This window comes from Anomaloglossus baeobatrachus, chromosome 5 (genome assembly GCF_048569485.1).
Source record: "Anomaloglossus baeobatrachus isolate aAnoBae1 chromosome 5, aAnoBae1.hap1, whole genome shotgun sequence".
NCBI classification, from domain to species: Eukaryota; Metazoa; Chordata; class Amphibia; order Anura; family Aromobatidae; genus Anomaloglossus; species Anomaloglossus baeobatrachus.
In genome coordinates, this window is record NC_134357.1 from 56,983,465 (window position 1) to 57,000,930 (window position 17,466).

General features: G+C 47.6%; 1 protein-coding gene across 1 annotated transcript in view; it reads left to right on the top strand.

Moving 5' to 3' along the window:
- Positions 1 to 15,181, top strand: part of LOC142310811 (alpha-2-macroglobulin-like protein 1) — a 105,558-nt gene extending 90,377 nt beyond the window's left edge. The window contains exons 18-21 of the mRNA XM_075348525.1: positions 2,567 to 2,714; positions 2,812 to 3,037; positions 11,982 to 12,108; positions 14,795 to 15,181. Of these exons, the coding sequence (XP_075204640.1) occupies positions 2,567 to 2,714; positions 2,812 to 3,037; positions 11,982 to 12,108; positions 14,795 to 14,946 (653 nt within the window). The 3' untranslated portion in view covers positions 14,947 to 15,181. The remainder of the gene's footprint in view (positions 1 to 2,566; positions 2,715 to 2,811; positions 3,038 to 11,981; positions 12,109 to 14,794) is intronic.
- Positions 15,182 to 17,466: the final 2,285 nt, after the last annotated feature.

A 17,466-nucleotide genomic window follows, 5' to 3' on the forward strand; every position in this document is an offset into this window, starting at 1 on the left:
TGCTTGCACATGTGCGTTTCCTGTAAAAAAGCAATTTGAACGTGAGCCCTTCTCAACATGTTCACTAAAATGGATCTCTTGCCGGGACTATGTAGTCCCTTAACATTAATAGTTCCGCATTTCACCTCGGCATTCACCGGTCTGTGCATGACTACCTATCGGGCTGGAGATGCCCCCCTGCAATCAAAGGACAGGGAAGGAGAGGTTAGGTGCAGAGGAAGAAGGGAGGAAGAGAAGTATAAAAGTCTGAAATAGAAAAAACTAGACAAGTACAAAGGAAGAAGAAGAGAAAAATGAAAACAGAATAAAATTATAAAAATCAGTACAGTCTAAACAAATGTTTGAGACTTGGTGTTCTCGGAACAGAAGAACACCCCTTGGGGTACTTTGAAAACAAGGGGTCAGAGCTATTCAGACTCCAGGCATAAATGAGAAGATACAGTGTGCTAAATACAAAAACTCCCATCTCACCCCTCCGCTTTACGGTGTCGAGGTAGGTGGTACTTAACTCAGGTTGCGTTAACTGTTAAAATTCAACGTCAAACATGAAAACATATACAATAATACTAGATGTGGCAAAAAGACCATCAGCATAAAGACAGGTGGAAGTAAGAGTTTCACTGCAGCATAACATAAAGTAACAAGTTCAAATTCTACAAGATTTCAGCTATAAACCCCCAGAAATCAATCATGCGTGACGATTGAAAAAGGTGACCAAGTCAAAAATATTCATACCACAAGTTTTTTATTTAAATTAAATAAAAATTCATAAAAAAATAGATACAGCAAAGGTGTTTAAACAGATGGTAATAATATACCAGGGGGACAGAGGATCGACAGGGATTAACACAGCCAGGAAATAATTACATCACCAAATAGATGCTGCAAAAGAGTCAAAATGATTCATTATGTAATATGTGTAAATCATGGGATATGTGTTGCCACAGAACATATGATAAAAAATCTTTCACCATATCCATATATTTAAATAATAATAGATGAGAACATGCAATTATTTCAAAAACCAGTGATGTAAAAAGGCACAATTGCTGAGATGGCATATATGCATATGCAAACAACCGTGGTGAATATAATGGTGTCTCACATAAGCAACAATGCAGGCCCAGTGGCCAGAGAGACAAATCCTATAAACACCAAAGAGTAAACAAGTAATATAACTGGAGATAGGTGAGATCCTGTATGTTGAGTGCACGTCCCCCACCCCGACACGTGTTTTGCCCAAAGCTTTGGAATCAGCTTCTGCAGAAATGAATTCTCCCTACTGCAGACCCCTAACAGGTGAGGGAAGAGGCCCAGTGTCAGCTCAGCATAATCATATGCGTTTAGCTGATTGGGCCCCTGTTGCTTCTGTTAGTATTGAAGCTCCAGACGGCAAAAGAAATCCCCATATGTTTTCATGCCCTCGGGGCCCCTGTGCCACTGCATCGGCTGCAGTGGCGGTATGTCTTCCAGTGGGCAAGGCTGTGTGAGAAGGTAGCCACCTGAAGACACAAAATAATTGTGTACATAATGTGTAACGTCCAAGAGAATGACAATAATAATGTTTGTAGGAAATGTTGTCATCTAGTGACCGGTTTAGATAGTGCTTGTGTAAACAGATGACAGAAGGATAAGAAAGAGTTAAGCTGCGGGATTGGCCAACAGGGGCGGAACCAGTTCCTGCGGGTAGAGGAGATACTCTATCTTAGCATTGGTTGAAGCTAGGACCAGAGAGAGTGTAGTATTGCCAGGTGTGCCCAGTGAAAGTCGGGCAGGACTCACAAACTCCCGGGCGTAAAGACTTCTGGACGTCTGGAACAGAAGGCTCAGTGCTTGTGTTAAGAGGGCATTGAAAAGCCCCCTTCCGTGTAGCTGTAGAAGACAAGGAGTCATTGGGAGGAAGCATCAGGGATCCCGAAGAGTGAAGGCTGGTAGTGCTAGTGAAGACATTACATTTTGTGTAGTATAGAGTTGGTCTAGTTCCCTAGCGCAGAAAATCCTGAAATGTCTGGGGCAAGAAGGTCGAGTAGGGTGGCCAGTGAGGCACCTGAACCCACTGCCAATGAAGGAGTACAGGACATGAAGCTGTGGGTGTATGAGAGAAGAAACTCTGAAGGTGATACAAACCCAGTGAGGGAAACAGAACCATTGAAGTGCGTGAAATGGAACCAATGAAATCAAGTGTTGCCTGATTTATATGCAGCGGGCTGCCTGAGATGGAGGAGACTGAAGGCAACAGTTAACAAGTAAGTGTACTGCACCCCACACTGTTAACCGGGAACATGTATTTTTTGTAGTGTGCCAGGGCGTGATACTGCAGTGAAAACTCGCCCACGACTACTGCCCTCTGTCACCACATAGCTGTAATTGCAGGGATTTCTGCATGTGGCCCTCATACTCCATGCCGAATAAATCAAGAAGTTTTGAAAATTTTGTTTCCAATTTTTTCAGCTTTTGCAGATCATTAACTTGAAGTGTCTATCCATCCCGTGATTTCCATAATTCCGCAACTTTTCCTTCTTGGTATTGCAGTTTCAATGTTGACGATTGTATTTCTATTTTCTAGATACCGGTATGTCTGATGTTCCAAACGTGATCGATGTGGATGACTATGATGACTCCTACGCACGTGTAACGGTCACTGTCGCTGAGCTCACAAAGAAAATTCGGACAATGTTTCCCGAGACCTGGATCTCTAACTTGATTACAATTGGGTAAGTCCTTGTTTTGTAATTATTATAGAAGTTGTTATTTAAGCATAAAAAAAAATGATGGATGTCCACTCACAAAGGTTGTGTTACACTATTTCAGCTCATCGGGTCAGGCAGATCTACCATTGCAATTACCCGATTCCAATACTCAATGGAAAACCACTGCATTCTGTATGGGAGACGCCGGGATGGGTATTGCACCCAGAACCTCTATCCTGTCCTCCAGCTCCTTCTTTATTGATGTCAAACTTCCATATTCTGTCGACAAAGGAAAGGCGTTCACCATTACTGCTACTATGTACAACAATCTGGCCAGCCCAATGATGGTAAGTGCAGCACACGAGTCAGTATTTCTAAAACCAATAAACACAGAGATTACTCTAGAATCCTATAATGATCTATGAGGGGACAGTAAACTAAACTGTGGCTTGCGTCACCTTACGAAATTGATAGTCTACTGCAGATATTGATATTAAATTACATATACAGGGCTGAGACAGCCGTTTATTCTCTAATGGGAGAGAATCGGGCTGATTTATGCTAATATCACTTGGATTAAACTCTACCAGAGCGTGAGACAAGTGTCCCCTAAGTATGATCCGATTCTCTGCATTCGAGAACCGGATCACAGGTGCAGAGAAGATGGAGAACATAATTGCTCCATCTTCTCCATTGCCTGTGAACTACATTCGGATAACAACAGTGCAGTTCAATGTTTCACACGCGCCAATAGACCTGTATGGGTGCGCATGATTAAAATATCAAAGCCACTCACAGTATGTCAAATTGGCATGAGAGAAAAAAATCACAGATTTGCTCTGCCACATATTATTACACTGGTCTGAGTGCAATCGGATAAAACATTGCATAGTACTCGGCTATGTTATACGACGGTGTGAGCGAGCCGATCAAGAGAAAAATGGAGAAAAACAATGCAATGAACTACTTGAGAAATAGCTTTGAATAATAAATGTTTTTTGTAGCAGCATTAAACAAATAAAAGGTTACCAGTTAAGTGAAATCTGCACCAAAATGGAATGGGTTAAATGCTCTCTAAAAAGATATTAGCCCAAGGCTTACTTTTTTATTTATGTCTTTTTTCTTTTTTTTTTCTTTAAGTCATGTGTGTTAATCTAGAATTAATTGGCACAACAGAAGAATAATTTTATCTTCACACCCCTCTCCCCTGGTTGCAGTTTGTTTTTTAATTCTGTGCTTTATTCATCCTCCTTGGGTCCAGTGCGGAGTCTCCACTGCTTCCACCGGTGTCTGTTTTTGTCTGCATTGGTGATGTGTGCCCTGGACTGTAAAAGTCCAGATTCAAGTGGTTTTCAAAAGTATCCGAGCGCCGACCCCGAGCACAGCGTTCTCAGGGAAGGCGGGGTACCTATAAGGATCCTCCAACTCGGGTAATTTAACAACTAAAATAAAGGAAATATAAAGAAAATAAGGGGAATGAAGGTGCGTTATACTTAACAGTTTGTGGCTGTAACAATACTTCCGGGGCAGCTAATTATTCTTCATACATATGCACTGCTTCCCCCGCCCACCGGTAGTCCCGGCGGCTTTGATTGGTTGCAGTTAGACCGCGCACCCGCCCTGTGTAACAGCGTCTGACTGCTTTTAGTCACTGACGCTGTGTGCGTGTCTATATTGCTGTAAAATAAATTAAAAAATGTAAGATTTGGTGTAGGGGCCCCCCATATTATGCATTATTGCTTAGAACAAAATGACAAACTGGCATCATATCAATACTCTAGGCTAAATGGTCATATTGCCCAGGAGTAGGGCAAAGAAAAAGACTAGTAAAAAGAAAGAGAGGGAAAAAAAGAGGAGTACGTGAGCAGGTAAAATGGGACTGACAACCTGATGGCTTTTCTTTTCATCATGTCACAAGCAAACCTGATTTGCCTTAAAGATTTAGTTTTATATTGATGGTCTATTCCAAGGATAGGTCATCAATGTCTGATCGGCTAGAGTCCGACCCCCGGCACCCCCGTTGATCAGCTGTTCTCTGTGCCAAAGGCAGCAGCAGGGGGCTGGAAATGCTCAGTTCTGGAGCTGCCCCGTCCTCTGATGGTGGCCCTGGTCCAGTACTGCACATCTACCTGCTATTGGTTTGAATGGGAGGCGGATGTGCAGTAGCATCAGAAGATGGAACAGCTCCAAAATGGACCATTTCTGGCTTCCTGCTGCCGCTGCTGGTACAAGAAACAGCAGATCGGTGGCGGCGCCTGGTGTCGGACCTCGGCTGATCAGACATTGATGATCTATCCTAAAGGCCCTGTCACACACAGAGATAAATCTGCAGCAGATCTGTGGTTGCAGTGAAATTGTGGACAATCAGTGCCAGGTTTGTGGCTGTGTACAAATGGAACAATATGTCCATGATTTCACTGCAACCACAGATCTGCCAAAGATTTATCTCTGTGTGTGACGGGGCCTTTAGGATAGGTCATCAATGTAAAAGTAGCGAACCACAACTGGACAGTTTTTCAAGCCTACAAATTTGACTAAAGCGGCCTTTACACACTGCGACATCGCTAGCACCGGCTAGTGATGTCGAGCACGATAGCACCCGCCCCGACGTACGTGCAATATTGTATGATTGCTGCCCTAGCGAACATTATCGCTATAGCAGCGTCACAGGCACATACCTGTTCTGCGACATCGCTCTGGCCGGCGATCTGCCTCCTTTATAAGGGTGCGGTTCATGCGGCGTCACAGTGACGTCACACGGCAGGTGTCCAATAGAAGTGGAGGGGCGGAGATTAGCGAGACGTAACATCCCGCCCATCTACTTCCTTCCACATTGTCGGTGGAAGCAGGTAAGGAGATGTTCGCCTCTCCAGTGGTGTTACACACAGCGATGTGTGCTGCCGCAGGAACGAGGAACAACATCGCTAATAAGCATTAAACGATTTTTTGTTTCAGGACGGCCTCTCCACGGCAAATGATTTTGACCGCTTTTGCTATCGTTTAAGGTCGCACATAAGTGTCACACACTGCGATATCGTTAATGAAGCCGGATGTGCGTCGCTAAGAATGTGACCCCGACGATAATTCATTAACGAGATCGTAGCGTGTAAAGCCCGCTTAACTTTCACGCTAGAGGGAAAAGTTTGTAACCAAAGTTGTAGAATTGTGCTTGCTATTAAATGTGACCTTTTTTTATTTATTTTTAAACAAACTGCAGCCAATTAACAAAGGATTTTCCAAACTGGTAAATCCCTTTAAAATCTATGTACACTGGCATGGAAAAATGTTTTTTTTTTTCATGTTAGTGGTTACCTTCAATTAATAAAATTGCTCAAAGTTTCAGTCTGCAAAATTAATTCCTTCATTTTCAGATTCCTCAGAAAAGCAGGCAAATAGACTGGGGAAAAGCAGAGGTTTGGAAGCCACTTACAGGCAATCTTTTTACAGGAATAAAGTAAAATCCTCTAATAAAGTGATATATAAAGTTTCATAACTTTCCAAGCAATTGTTCAGCTCCAATTCTCTCTTTGATCAAATGACGGATCGGAGGAAGGTACTTCTTCTTCATATACTAGGAAGACTAATAAAAAAAGAGCTTGGCTAGCAATACATTGTTTGGATTGATATATTTACCCTAGTTTTCTAAGGTTTAATTAATTATTTTTAGCATTTGCTCTTGATTTATTTGGCTACAAAAATACTTGGGAATATTTAGTAAGCTAATTTCTGGCTAATTTACGTAAAAAAAAAAGACAAGCCTTCAACCAGATTTATTATACATACGAGTTCATGATGGACAATTGGTTTAATGGAAAGGGCATAATTTGTCGAGACTGACAAGACAGTCAAAAGATAAAACAAATTTATCAAACGGCAAGAACCACTGATAAATCTGGCACATTTTTTATGGGTTTTGACAACGTTTGCCCTGTCCTATTGTGGCGCCCTGGACAAGCCAGGGGCCACAGGTAACAACACACACACACCCCCACCCCCAGCAGTTCACAGCAGACATCCCCAGTGAGACCTGATTTCTTCCTCGGGTTCAGACAGACACACCAGGTGGGTGGAGTGAGGCAGATGGGCACGCCCACCGAGGAGTTTAGCTGGCCTGAGGCAGGAAACAAGGCAGACAAGTCCAGGCAGAGGAAGAGAGAGGAGGTCTGCAGGGAGGCAGACGCAGACTGGGGCCTAGGTTGGAGCCTAGGTCCCTTGTGTAGCCAGTGAGGCAGACGGTAGTGGCCGTCTGCAGGAGCCGGGAAGACAGTCTTGGTGGAACCGTAGGTAGCCGGGAGAGGGTAGTGGCCCGTCCGGTACCGAACCGGGGAGCCAGCTGGAAACCGGAGTGCAGGAGGAGCGTACACGAAGGGTTAGGAAAGGACTTACACTACTAAACTGGGTCAGGGGAAAAACACCGCAGCCGCCTGTGGGACCCATCCATCCAGCCGTTTGTTTGACCAGAGACTCCGTGTGAATTACTGGCTGAGTGAGTGCCACCGTGCCGTGCGGCACAGCACTGCCCCCGCGACCCTGCACCTCACCAGGCCCCGTAACCCGCCTGCCAGCCATCCCATCCCCTCACCGGGCCCCGGGACAACCAACCCCCTACCCACGGAGGGGAGAACCAACATCCAAGCTGCTCCCAGTCATCGCTCCTGGGATCCCCGTCCAGAGCAGTGGTGGTGTCACAACCTCACCACAACCGTGGGTGGCGTCACGGACAATATCAAATCCCCAAAACCAATTCCCCCCTTTTCACTCATGGGCGAGGAGCGCCGCTCGAGTCCCCGGGATCTGGCCCACCGCTCGAGCCACCACCGAGCAGCAGCAGCAGCCGGACCCGAGCAGTGGGTGAGCGCAGCGCCCTCCCCGCCCGCGACAACTTGGCGTCACAAACAGGATCTTACCGCTCTGCCGTCGGGTAGAGGTGCGCCTTGTGACCGCCGGAGGTGTCCGGCCGAAAATTTTGAGAAGCCGCCATTTTGGGCGGGAAAAGTCCCCGCTCGAGCGTCTTCCCGAGTAGTGGAGGCGCGAAAGCCGAAACCCCGCCCCTGTAGAGGAGGAGCCGGAAAAAGACTAAGGGGGACAAACGGCGTCTAGCCGCATGTGAACCGCGGCTGTGGAAGCAGGGACGCCAGGACTCTGCAAGTATGTGGTTCCTGGAGCACCGCTGCACGAGATGTCCCATCCGTCCGGCACCGCTGAAACCTCAGTGCCCGCGGCCAACGCCCCGACCGACCCGTTACCTCTGTCACCGGTAGCGGAGCTCACAGCGTCTGTGAGGGAGGGCCCAGACCTGGGGTCCCCAGGCCTTACCTTCGTCACCGCCCTGCCACCGGTCCCGGCTTCCATCCCGGCCGCACCGCTTATGGCGATGGCCCCGGCAGTCCGCCTGGCCGCGACGGAGATGACGACGGCTCCGGCAGTCCGCCCGGCCGCAACGGCAGCAAAGTACCCATCCCGTTAACGAATCTGGGCCCGTTCCTGGACTGGGGTCAAGGGGTGCTGCCCACTTTCTAGGGGCAGCATCAGGGCCAGGTTGTTTGGGTGGGTGACTGAAGGACCCGTTCCGTTGTTATTATTAAAAAAATGTTTTATTGTTGTGCAACGGTTGAGGTGATATGCCTCCCGTAAGGGAAGTTGTATGGAAAAAAAATGCATGTGTGAAAATGTTTAAAAAAAAAAAAAATGTTTTATTCTTTTTCAGTTCGTGAAAAATAAAACCGGTGATGGACAGGCACCCCGCGGACGGTCTGCATTTTACTAAGGGGGAATGTGGCACCCTGGACAAGCCAGGCGCCACAGGTAACAACAGACACACACCCCCACCCCCAGCAGTTCACAGCAGTCATCCCCAGTGAGACCTGATTTCTTCCTCGGGTTCAGACAGACACACCAGGTGGGCGGAGTCAGGCAGATGGGCACGCCCACCGAGGAGTTTAGCTGGCCTGAGGCAGGAAACAAGGCAGACAAGTCCAGGCAGAGGAAAAGAGAGGAGGTCTGCAGGGAGGCAGACGCAGACTGGGGCCTAGGTTGGAGCCTAGGTCCCTCGTGTAGCCAGTGAGGCAGATGGTAGTGGCCGTCTGCAGGAGCCGGGAAGACAGTCTTGGTGGAACCGTAGGTAGCCGGGACAGGGTAGTGGCCCGTCCGGTACCGAACCGGGGAGCCAGCTGGAAACCAGAGCGCAGGAGGAGCGTACACGAAGGGTTAGGAAAGGACTTACACTACTAAACTGGGTCAGGGGAAAAACACCGCAGCCGCCTGTGGGACCCATCCATCCAGCCGTTTGTTTGACCAGAGACTCCATGTGAATTACTGGCTGAGTGTGTACCACCGTGCCGTGCGGCACAGCGCTGCCCCCGCGACCCTGCACCTCACCAGGCCCTGTAACCCGCCTGCCAGCCATCCCATCCCCTCACCGGGCCCCGGGACAACCAACCCCCTACCCACGGAGGGGAGAACCAACATCCAAGCTGCTCCCAGTCATCGCTCCCGGGATCCCCGTCCAGAGCAGCGGTGGTGTCACAACCTCACCACAACCGTGGGTGGCGTCATGGACAATATCAAATCCCCAAAACCAATTCCCCCCTTTTCACTCACGGGCGAGGAACGCCGCTCGAGTCCCCGGGATCCGGCCCACCGGTCGAGCCACCACCGAGCAGCAGCAGCCGGACCCGAGCACTGGGTGAGCGCAGCGCCCTTCCCACCCGCGACACTATGGTTCCTCCATAAAGAGAGCCAGACTTAACGATATAGACAACGAAAAAGAAGATGTGGTAACGTACCACCTGATTACCTGGTCCTGTGCTGCCGATGGCTGGGAAACAAATGGAAGCTCCTGAGTAATGCTGGATCTTTACCGGTGCTTACTCGCAGGAAGATACCTGCCCAGAGGTAATCTGGTAAAAGAAGAAAAATGTGGCACCCACCGTGACATTAATCCAGATTTTTAGCGTGGTGCATTAAAATCACAGAGGTTCGAGGTCAGGCGCTGGCACCCTGAAGGACTTTCAGGGTGCCAGCGCCCGATCTCGGACCTCCAAAATTTTAATACACCGTTCTCAATAAAGTCTGGATTAATGTCACGTCGGATGCCACTTTTTCATCTTTCACTGGATTACAGATATGGACAGGTTTAGCCAACAGTGAGACAGATGAGGTTGGAGAGAAAGTGATCGGGCATGCCCGATTTCAGTCTTTTTTTCTGTAGAGATAAGCTGCCACCAGAGACGTGGGCAGCGGCTCACTCCAAGAATAAAGGAGAACTCGGCAAGCCCACCAGTGAATGGAAGAGTCGTTGAGATAGCTGCCGGCCAAATAATCAGCCAAACCAATGTGTGACTGTTGGCTATCTAATGTGTATGGGAGGGCATAAAAATTTGGCAGAAGTAGTTAAAAAGCCAAAATAAATGTACTGTATAATAATACTAAAGTTGCTCTATAAGCAGCTTATTACATCACTTTTGTCAGTCCCTCACCCAGGGGAGTAACTATAATGGGTGCCGGAATTGCAATCGCACCTGGGCCCTGAATCTTACATAAGACGATTATTAAAGACCTGTGATAGTTGGGGGCCCTGTTGTGTACATTGGGGCACACAAGCTTCTAGCTACACCACTGCCACCACCCTTACTTTTTCTGTCAGATTTAGTAGGAATATTGGGGTCATGCTGTTCGTGAATGTTATATAAAATGCCAACAGATACTTGTTTTGTTTTGCTGCCAATCTGAAAAGTAGTTTTGCGCTGGAAATGTAAATTACATAGCATAGTGGTGGGCATTAGTTGTATCATGGAGCTAAGGTGGTGAAGATCTTCAACATCCCAAAATCCCCCCACATAAGATGTTACATGGTTATAAATAACCCTGATGGATCACACATGCCTGGGTCACCAATATTGCAATCAGCACCGATTGGTTTCCGAATCTGCTAAGATATGGGTTGAGCATTTTGCCTCATGGTGTGAACTTAGATGGCTTGAAAAGAATACCTAATGACCAGTAATGCCGACTGTGCCGCCCCGTGCTCGGCTGCAACCGAGCCGCTCGGGTCCGGACCTGCAGTGGGTGGCTCGAGGGTCTCCGGACCCGGGGGTCCTGCGGTCACTCCGACCAAAAAGGGGTTGGTGGTTTGGGGACGTAGGTGTACGGCTGGAGCCGTGTTTTAAGTTCGTGATGCCACCCACGGGATGTGGTGAAGGTGGACACCACCGCTGCAGTTACGGGGCACCCGGGGGAGATGGTATGCAGCAAGTTGTTAACCCATCCGTGGGCAGGGATGGTGGCCCCGGGACCCGTTGGGGTGCTTTGGCGGTGCAGGGAGATGGGCGGCCGGAGGGCACTGGTGTACTCACTATTAGAATGAAACACTCGAGTCTCTGGTAAACCAAGGTGATGGTGGTCGGTGCCCGCAGCCGGCTGCAGTCGGGTTCCCCCACCCGGTTGGTGTTCTCTGCCTTTCTCCTGCACCTGTTTAAGATGTTGGACTACCTGCGCTTGCAGCGTCAGGAGTCCGATCCCCGGCTTGTGGATGTCGGAAGAGCCCGTTTGCCCGCAGACGCTGGTCCGTGGGATCTCTGAGCCGTGGCGGTGGCTGCTTATCCCCCTCGTTGGGCTGTTGTCTTCTATGAGGGACTTTGGATGGGAAAGGACCTCAAGTACAGACCGCACTCAGTTAATTAACTCAGTCCAGTAGTTTCTAGACCTCGTTTCAGGGTCTGAGTACCCCCTCTTGTGCTCCGGTTTCCGAGTCGATCCCCGGGTCGGAATCGGCGGGCCACTACCCTGTCCCGGTCCACCACGGTTCCACCGAGCCGTCTTCCTGGCTCCTGCAGACAGAGGCCTCCGTATGCCTCCTAGCCAAAGGTGCCCGGGCTCCAACTCTGGCACCTGTCAGTCTGTCACAGGCCTGACCTCCTCCACTTCACTCTCCAACTCCAACTTCAACTGTTTTTGTTTTTCCTCCCTCAGGCTCTCTGAACTCCTCGGTGGGCGTGGCCAACCACCTGGCTCCGCCCCCTGGTGTGTCCATCAAGCACTGAGCGAGGTGACTAGGGTGTTATGTGGTTGGCTGGTGTTACCTAGTGAGGGGACTGGTGTTATGCGGGGCTCTATCTGTGACTACCTGGCTTGTCCAGGGCTTCACACCGACCATGTAGGCTGGGATGGTACAGCTCATATATGGGGTTCCAGTGCAACTCGTGATCATATTACATTAGGAATGGCATGGTGACTGTCATGTTAGCGATGGATTGTCCAAGCTCCAACTTTGAATCTTCTGTCTCTACACAGGTGAAATCCTATAGTAAGAAATCTGAAGACTTGCAGATGTCTGACTGTCCCAAATGCAGCATCCCTCAGTGTCTCCTACCACAGAAGACTATAGCATTCAATTGGGAAGCCAAAGCTCTCCGCATAGGTAACTATGTCTCATGCTACACATATATTTCACATTGGGCTATGACGATTTTAGGAATTAACTTGTCACGGTGAATGAGGAAAGGACAGGGGCTCCTAGAGTGGCCCTCAGTCTAGGGGTCCCTAGCTATCCCTTATCTCAGAGTTACCTCTTAAGGTGAGGCTATTTGAGCCTCCACCCTTGCCCTGCTCCTGATCTTATAGCCCTCTTCCTCAAACCCAGGGGAGGGCCGGGACAGGAGTATGATAACACCAACAGAGATGGACAAACAGGGGAAATCAAAACTATTATCACACAACACACTCACACAGAGGTATAAGACAATATGGACAAGGAGGAAATAAGACAACGAGTTTCTCCTCAACAGCATCAAGCGCAAAGCAACACAGTCACAGGCAGGACTAGGACACGACAGCACACAGACCAACACAGGAAAGCTATAGTCGGCATGGAAAAACAGATTCCACCATCTTAAAAAGGTGGGAAGTAAACGTGATAGATTTCCAAAAACATGTGATCCTAGTGTTATCCAGCAGGCTAACAGAGATTAACTTTGCTAGACCGACCATTTTTCAGCACACTGCTGGTCGACACCTGAGCTTGCCTGTGGAACTCGGAAAAAAATCTGGAAAATCGTAGTGTGGAGTGTCAGAATCTGTGTTGTAATAGAAAAAGGGAGAGAGGGCACTCCTGTGTGGAACCGTAAAACAATTGGTAAAAGTGTATTATTGTACACTCACCTGGTAGTGTTGTACAGCAGGTACTACACTGTTAAGGATGCTGATGGGGGGTACCAAGGCACACTATTCCTCACCGCCGGGGATCCTGTCCTGTCAGTCCCGCAGGAGTCCTTGCCTATGTAGCCGCTAGTACGATTCAGAGACACGTGCAGCGCAGAACCGTTGGACCAGCGGTGGACAGCGGCTCCTCCTCCAAGTCTGATGGTCCCGTGATCCCGGTGACGGTGTAGAACCAACCCCTTATTGCAGCGTCAGTGGTAATGGCAAACTCCTGATCTGGCGGCAGCAGCCCCGTGAGCTCCCGACGGGAGAGATGAATTTCAGTTCAGTGTAAAAAACGGCCGCGCTGCCCAGACTGGAGATGGAAGTATTAATGTAAATTTATTTTATTGATATTATTATAACGGCACAACGCGTTTCGGGGGCATGTTCTCCCCCTTCCCCAGGTAGCAGAAAAATAACATATTATTAGACATATATGCAGAGGCATTTACAACAATTAGATGTAAAACTCATGAAAGCTAATCAATTAAATTGATCAATGGATTGATTAATTAGTTAGATCCTCCCCATACATAGCCCAAAAACAAGGGAAAAAAACATAAAATTAGGAGGAATTCAGGAATCTACATGATATGCATTAAAAAACATTAAAAAACATCATCCACTCGATAAATTCAAAGTGATTTTGATTAAATTACAGTATGATTAAGATAAAAGAACATGAATAATTAAATAAATAGGTCTCGTAGGTCTAATAATATGTTATTTTTCTGCTACCTGAAGAAGGGGGAGGACATGCCCCCGAAACGCGTTGTGGCTTTATAATAATATCAATAAAAGAACTTTACATTAATACTTCCATCTCCAGTCTGGGCAGCGCGGCCGTTACTGTGATTTTATACACTGAACTGAGAATCTGTGTTGTAAACAGTAACTGATACCACTATGACACTCAGCGAGTTTTGAGCAAATCTCTGTGTGATCACAGGCAAGAAAGACAACTGCAGGGGTGTTGTCAAAATCCGCATGCTGCTATATAGAGTAACTGACAGGCCATCTGACATCTTAGGGCTACTTTGCACTCTGCGGCATCGCAAGCCGATGCTGCGATGTCGAGCGCGATAGTCCCCGCCCCCGTCGCAGCAGCGATATCTTGTGATTGCTGCCGAGGGGAATATTATCGCTACGGCAGCTTCACATGCACTCACCTGTCCTGCGACGTCGCTCTGGCCGGCGACCCACCTCCTTCTTAAGGGGGCGGGTCGTGCGGCGTCATAGCGACGTCACATGGCAGGCGGCCAATAGCAGCGAAGGGGCGGAGATGAGCAGGATGTAAACATCCCGCCCACCTCTTTTCTTCCGCATTGCAGCCGGGACGCAGGTAGGAGATGTTCCTCGCTCCTGCGGCTTCACACACAGCGATGTGTGCTGCCGCAGGAACGAGGAACTACATCGTACCTGTCGCTGCACCGGCATTATGGAAATGTCGGACCCTACACCGATGATACGATAACGACACTTTTGCGCTCGTTAATCATATCAAAAAGGATTTGCACACAACGATATCGCCTGCGACGCCGGAAGTGCGTCACTTTCAATTTGACCCCACCGTAGTGTGGAAAGCCGGCCTAAGTACAAATTTGTATTTCCTCTTTTCTTGAGTTGTTGTTTCTCATTTTTTCCGCCTGGAAATGTCAGTGTGCCCCTGCACAGTTTTTCACTGTCAGAACTGATTGTATAGTGGTAAAAAAAAATGCAGAAATACTCCTTTACAAGAGGAATGCTAATCATCCTATACCGAATTTCCAGTACAGGAGAAATACGGTATCAGAGGATAGGCACAATGAAGAGTCCTCAAAAAAGATGTCCCAGACTTTACTGAAATGCACACGTCAGAACTTGTTTCCTTTCAATATACATAAACATATTGTTCTTCTTTTAAGGTTTGGCCGAAATCCAGCTAAGGACAGAAGCCATTAATACACAAGAGTTATGTAACGGGCAGCGGACAATTGTACCGGACACTGGATCTTCAGACGACCTGATGAAGACTGTGCTAGTTAAGGCTGGAGAGTCTGAACATGAGCCACAGTGATATGGAGAAGATGAATGACGAATGGAAAGAATGTGCATTTGGTCCCATTCAGACGCCTATTTTTTTTCTTTCTTGTATGTGAATTAAGCAGAGTGATTTTCACCAGTGCACTGATTCCACTTTTATGCATTGTTGGCCCATGTGTCCTTATTTTAATCCTTGATTTAGTATCTGTGATTTTGTATGCAACAATAAAACTTCCAAGCTTCTTCTACCCATTAAACTGCACTCATACATCCAATGTACTGTCCATTTCTTATTTTTCTCAGACAGCCCAAAGACTCATAGAGTTTCATTAATCCACACACACACCTCTGTTTCAAAAATGATTCGGTGACTCTGAGACTCAAAGTGTGTTCTAGTCTCATCCGTTTTGTGGATCAGACTCCACTATTAAAGGAAACCGGCTTCAGAGGGTCAATGTGAGTAAACAAAGCCACACGCATGTGCGATATTGCCAGGCAATATCTGTGATGCCGACTCATGGAAATCATGTTATCACACACACAGGGGTGTGATGACATGGAAAGAGAGTTGACTAGTGTGACGGGTGTGACAGACAGTCATGGGGTTTCTGGCCATAGAAGGTCACAGTGTTTGGCTGTGCAGAATGCTCCCTGACTTTCCATTGTTCCTGCTGTCAGCATTCATTGTATTAGGTAGCTTTCCTGCTGGATTCATCCCCATTTTGGATCCAGCAGGAGCTTGAATTCCTCCCAGCTGTTGATTATCGGTATTCCCTTGGTGTTTATATACCCTTCCTTCTGTTGGACTGATACTGGTGATATTTTCAGTTCTTTCATGCCTAGGCTGCAAGCAGGTGGTTTGTACTCCTCTGTGATATCGTTGCTGACAACTCTGTTGAATGTCTACCTAAGTCATCTGTAGTTAACTAGTTCATGATTTTCCCCCAAGGAATCCCCCTTGTGTCTTCTATAGCTGATTAGTGGGTTTGACGAAGAGCTCATCCTATCCATTCCCTATTTAGGGTCCAGGACTAGGGATACCTAGGGTCAAGTATACGGCTCGGCGCATGGGTGCGGAAGCTATCTAGGGTGATGAGGGACCAGCAGTAGGTTTGGTCAGGGGTCACCATCTGTAATGCCTGAGTGTAGCCACAGACTCAGACTGGCTGTAAGGGGAGTCTAGAGTAAGGCTGCTCACAAAGCAGGACCCTAAGAACTCTGCAACCCTTTAACCCCTATACAGGGATGTGGAATTACACAGAGCCGCAGAGATCACTACCTGTGGCAGGCTGTAGTCCGTGGTCGTCAGGCAGGGTCAAAAACCAGGAGATGCAAAACAGGAACAGAATCGGCAGGCAAGAGCGTAGTGAGGAGACAAAGCAGAGGTCAAATCCGGAACTGGCAGCAGGGTACAATAACGACAAGCAGGAGGGTAGTTAACAACAAGCAAAGGTCAGCGCACAGGAATCACAATACAAACAGCACATGAGCCAGGAGTACAGAACTATCTCTGGCAGTGGTCATGTGACAGGAGGGGGAATAAGAAGGGTGTGGTCTCTTCCCATTGGCTGCAAAGTAAATCTTCTGTGTCATTGTTGCATTGTCCTGAGAAAGGGGGCAAAGACCCCTGAAACGCGTAGACTTGTTCATGCTTCCTAATAAATGACTTGGAAAATTATTCTTTGGATCGAATGGTGAAAAGCGCGGCGCTGATCCCCGACTTCTTTATGAAACTGCTATCTCATTGTTACGGGTCCGCAGCTGTCTCCACTGACTTTTATGCTTCATGAGGTGTTGTGACTCTCACAACATCCATAGGTGAGTGCACCCTAATATCCCTGCTATTGTTTTTATCGGTTAAGACCCTATGCGCCTGTCTTTCCTCCACAGTTTATAAAAGTTCTATGAAAAGGTGAGGCAGACAATTAGGCAAAGTATACAATGAATTCAAGCTTACCCATAGTGCTCCCTGTACCGGTCGGCGAGCCACTGGCCCCAACGCACGTTTCGCTAAGGGCTTCCTCAGGGAAAGTTTTGAGGATTTTTTCAGTTAATACTAACTGTATTAAAACATCTGAATGTGATACTACTTATCAACTGGGCGTTGTCCTGAAGAAGATGCATTGAGGGCCACACCCACTTGGCCAATAAAAGAATAAATTTATATACGGGGAAGAGAGGGCCATAGCTCAGGAACGGAGAGGAGTAGGAACAAAAAAAAAAGTGCCGAAATCAGGACAGGACAAGAGAGACAATTACACTAGGTAAACACTAGGCAAAATATATATTTATTGTGAGTGACATGTCCTCAAAAGTCCCTTAACATCACATTAATATGAATATTAGTTATAAAAGATGCTCTATGGTTTTTCAAATATACAAGAATGGAAATCTGGGCCATTTCTGTCTCTGATTTACTGTTGTGGATGAGATTATGACCGTGCCCTAGTTGCTACAAGCTTAATGTTTAGCTCCGGCTCACAGTGTCCCCATTACGCTCAGTGTTATCCTTATCTCATTCTGTGTCAGCAACTCCCATAGCATCAAATTGTGC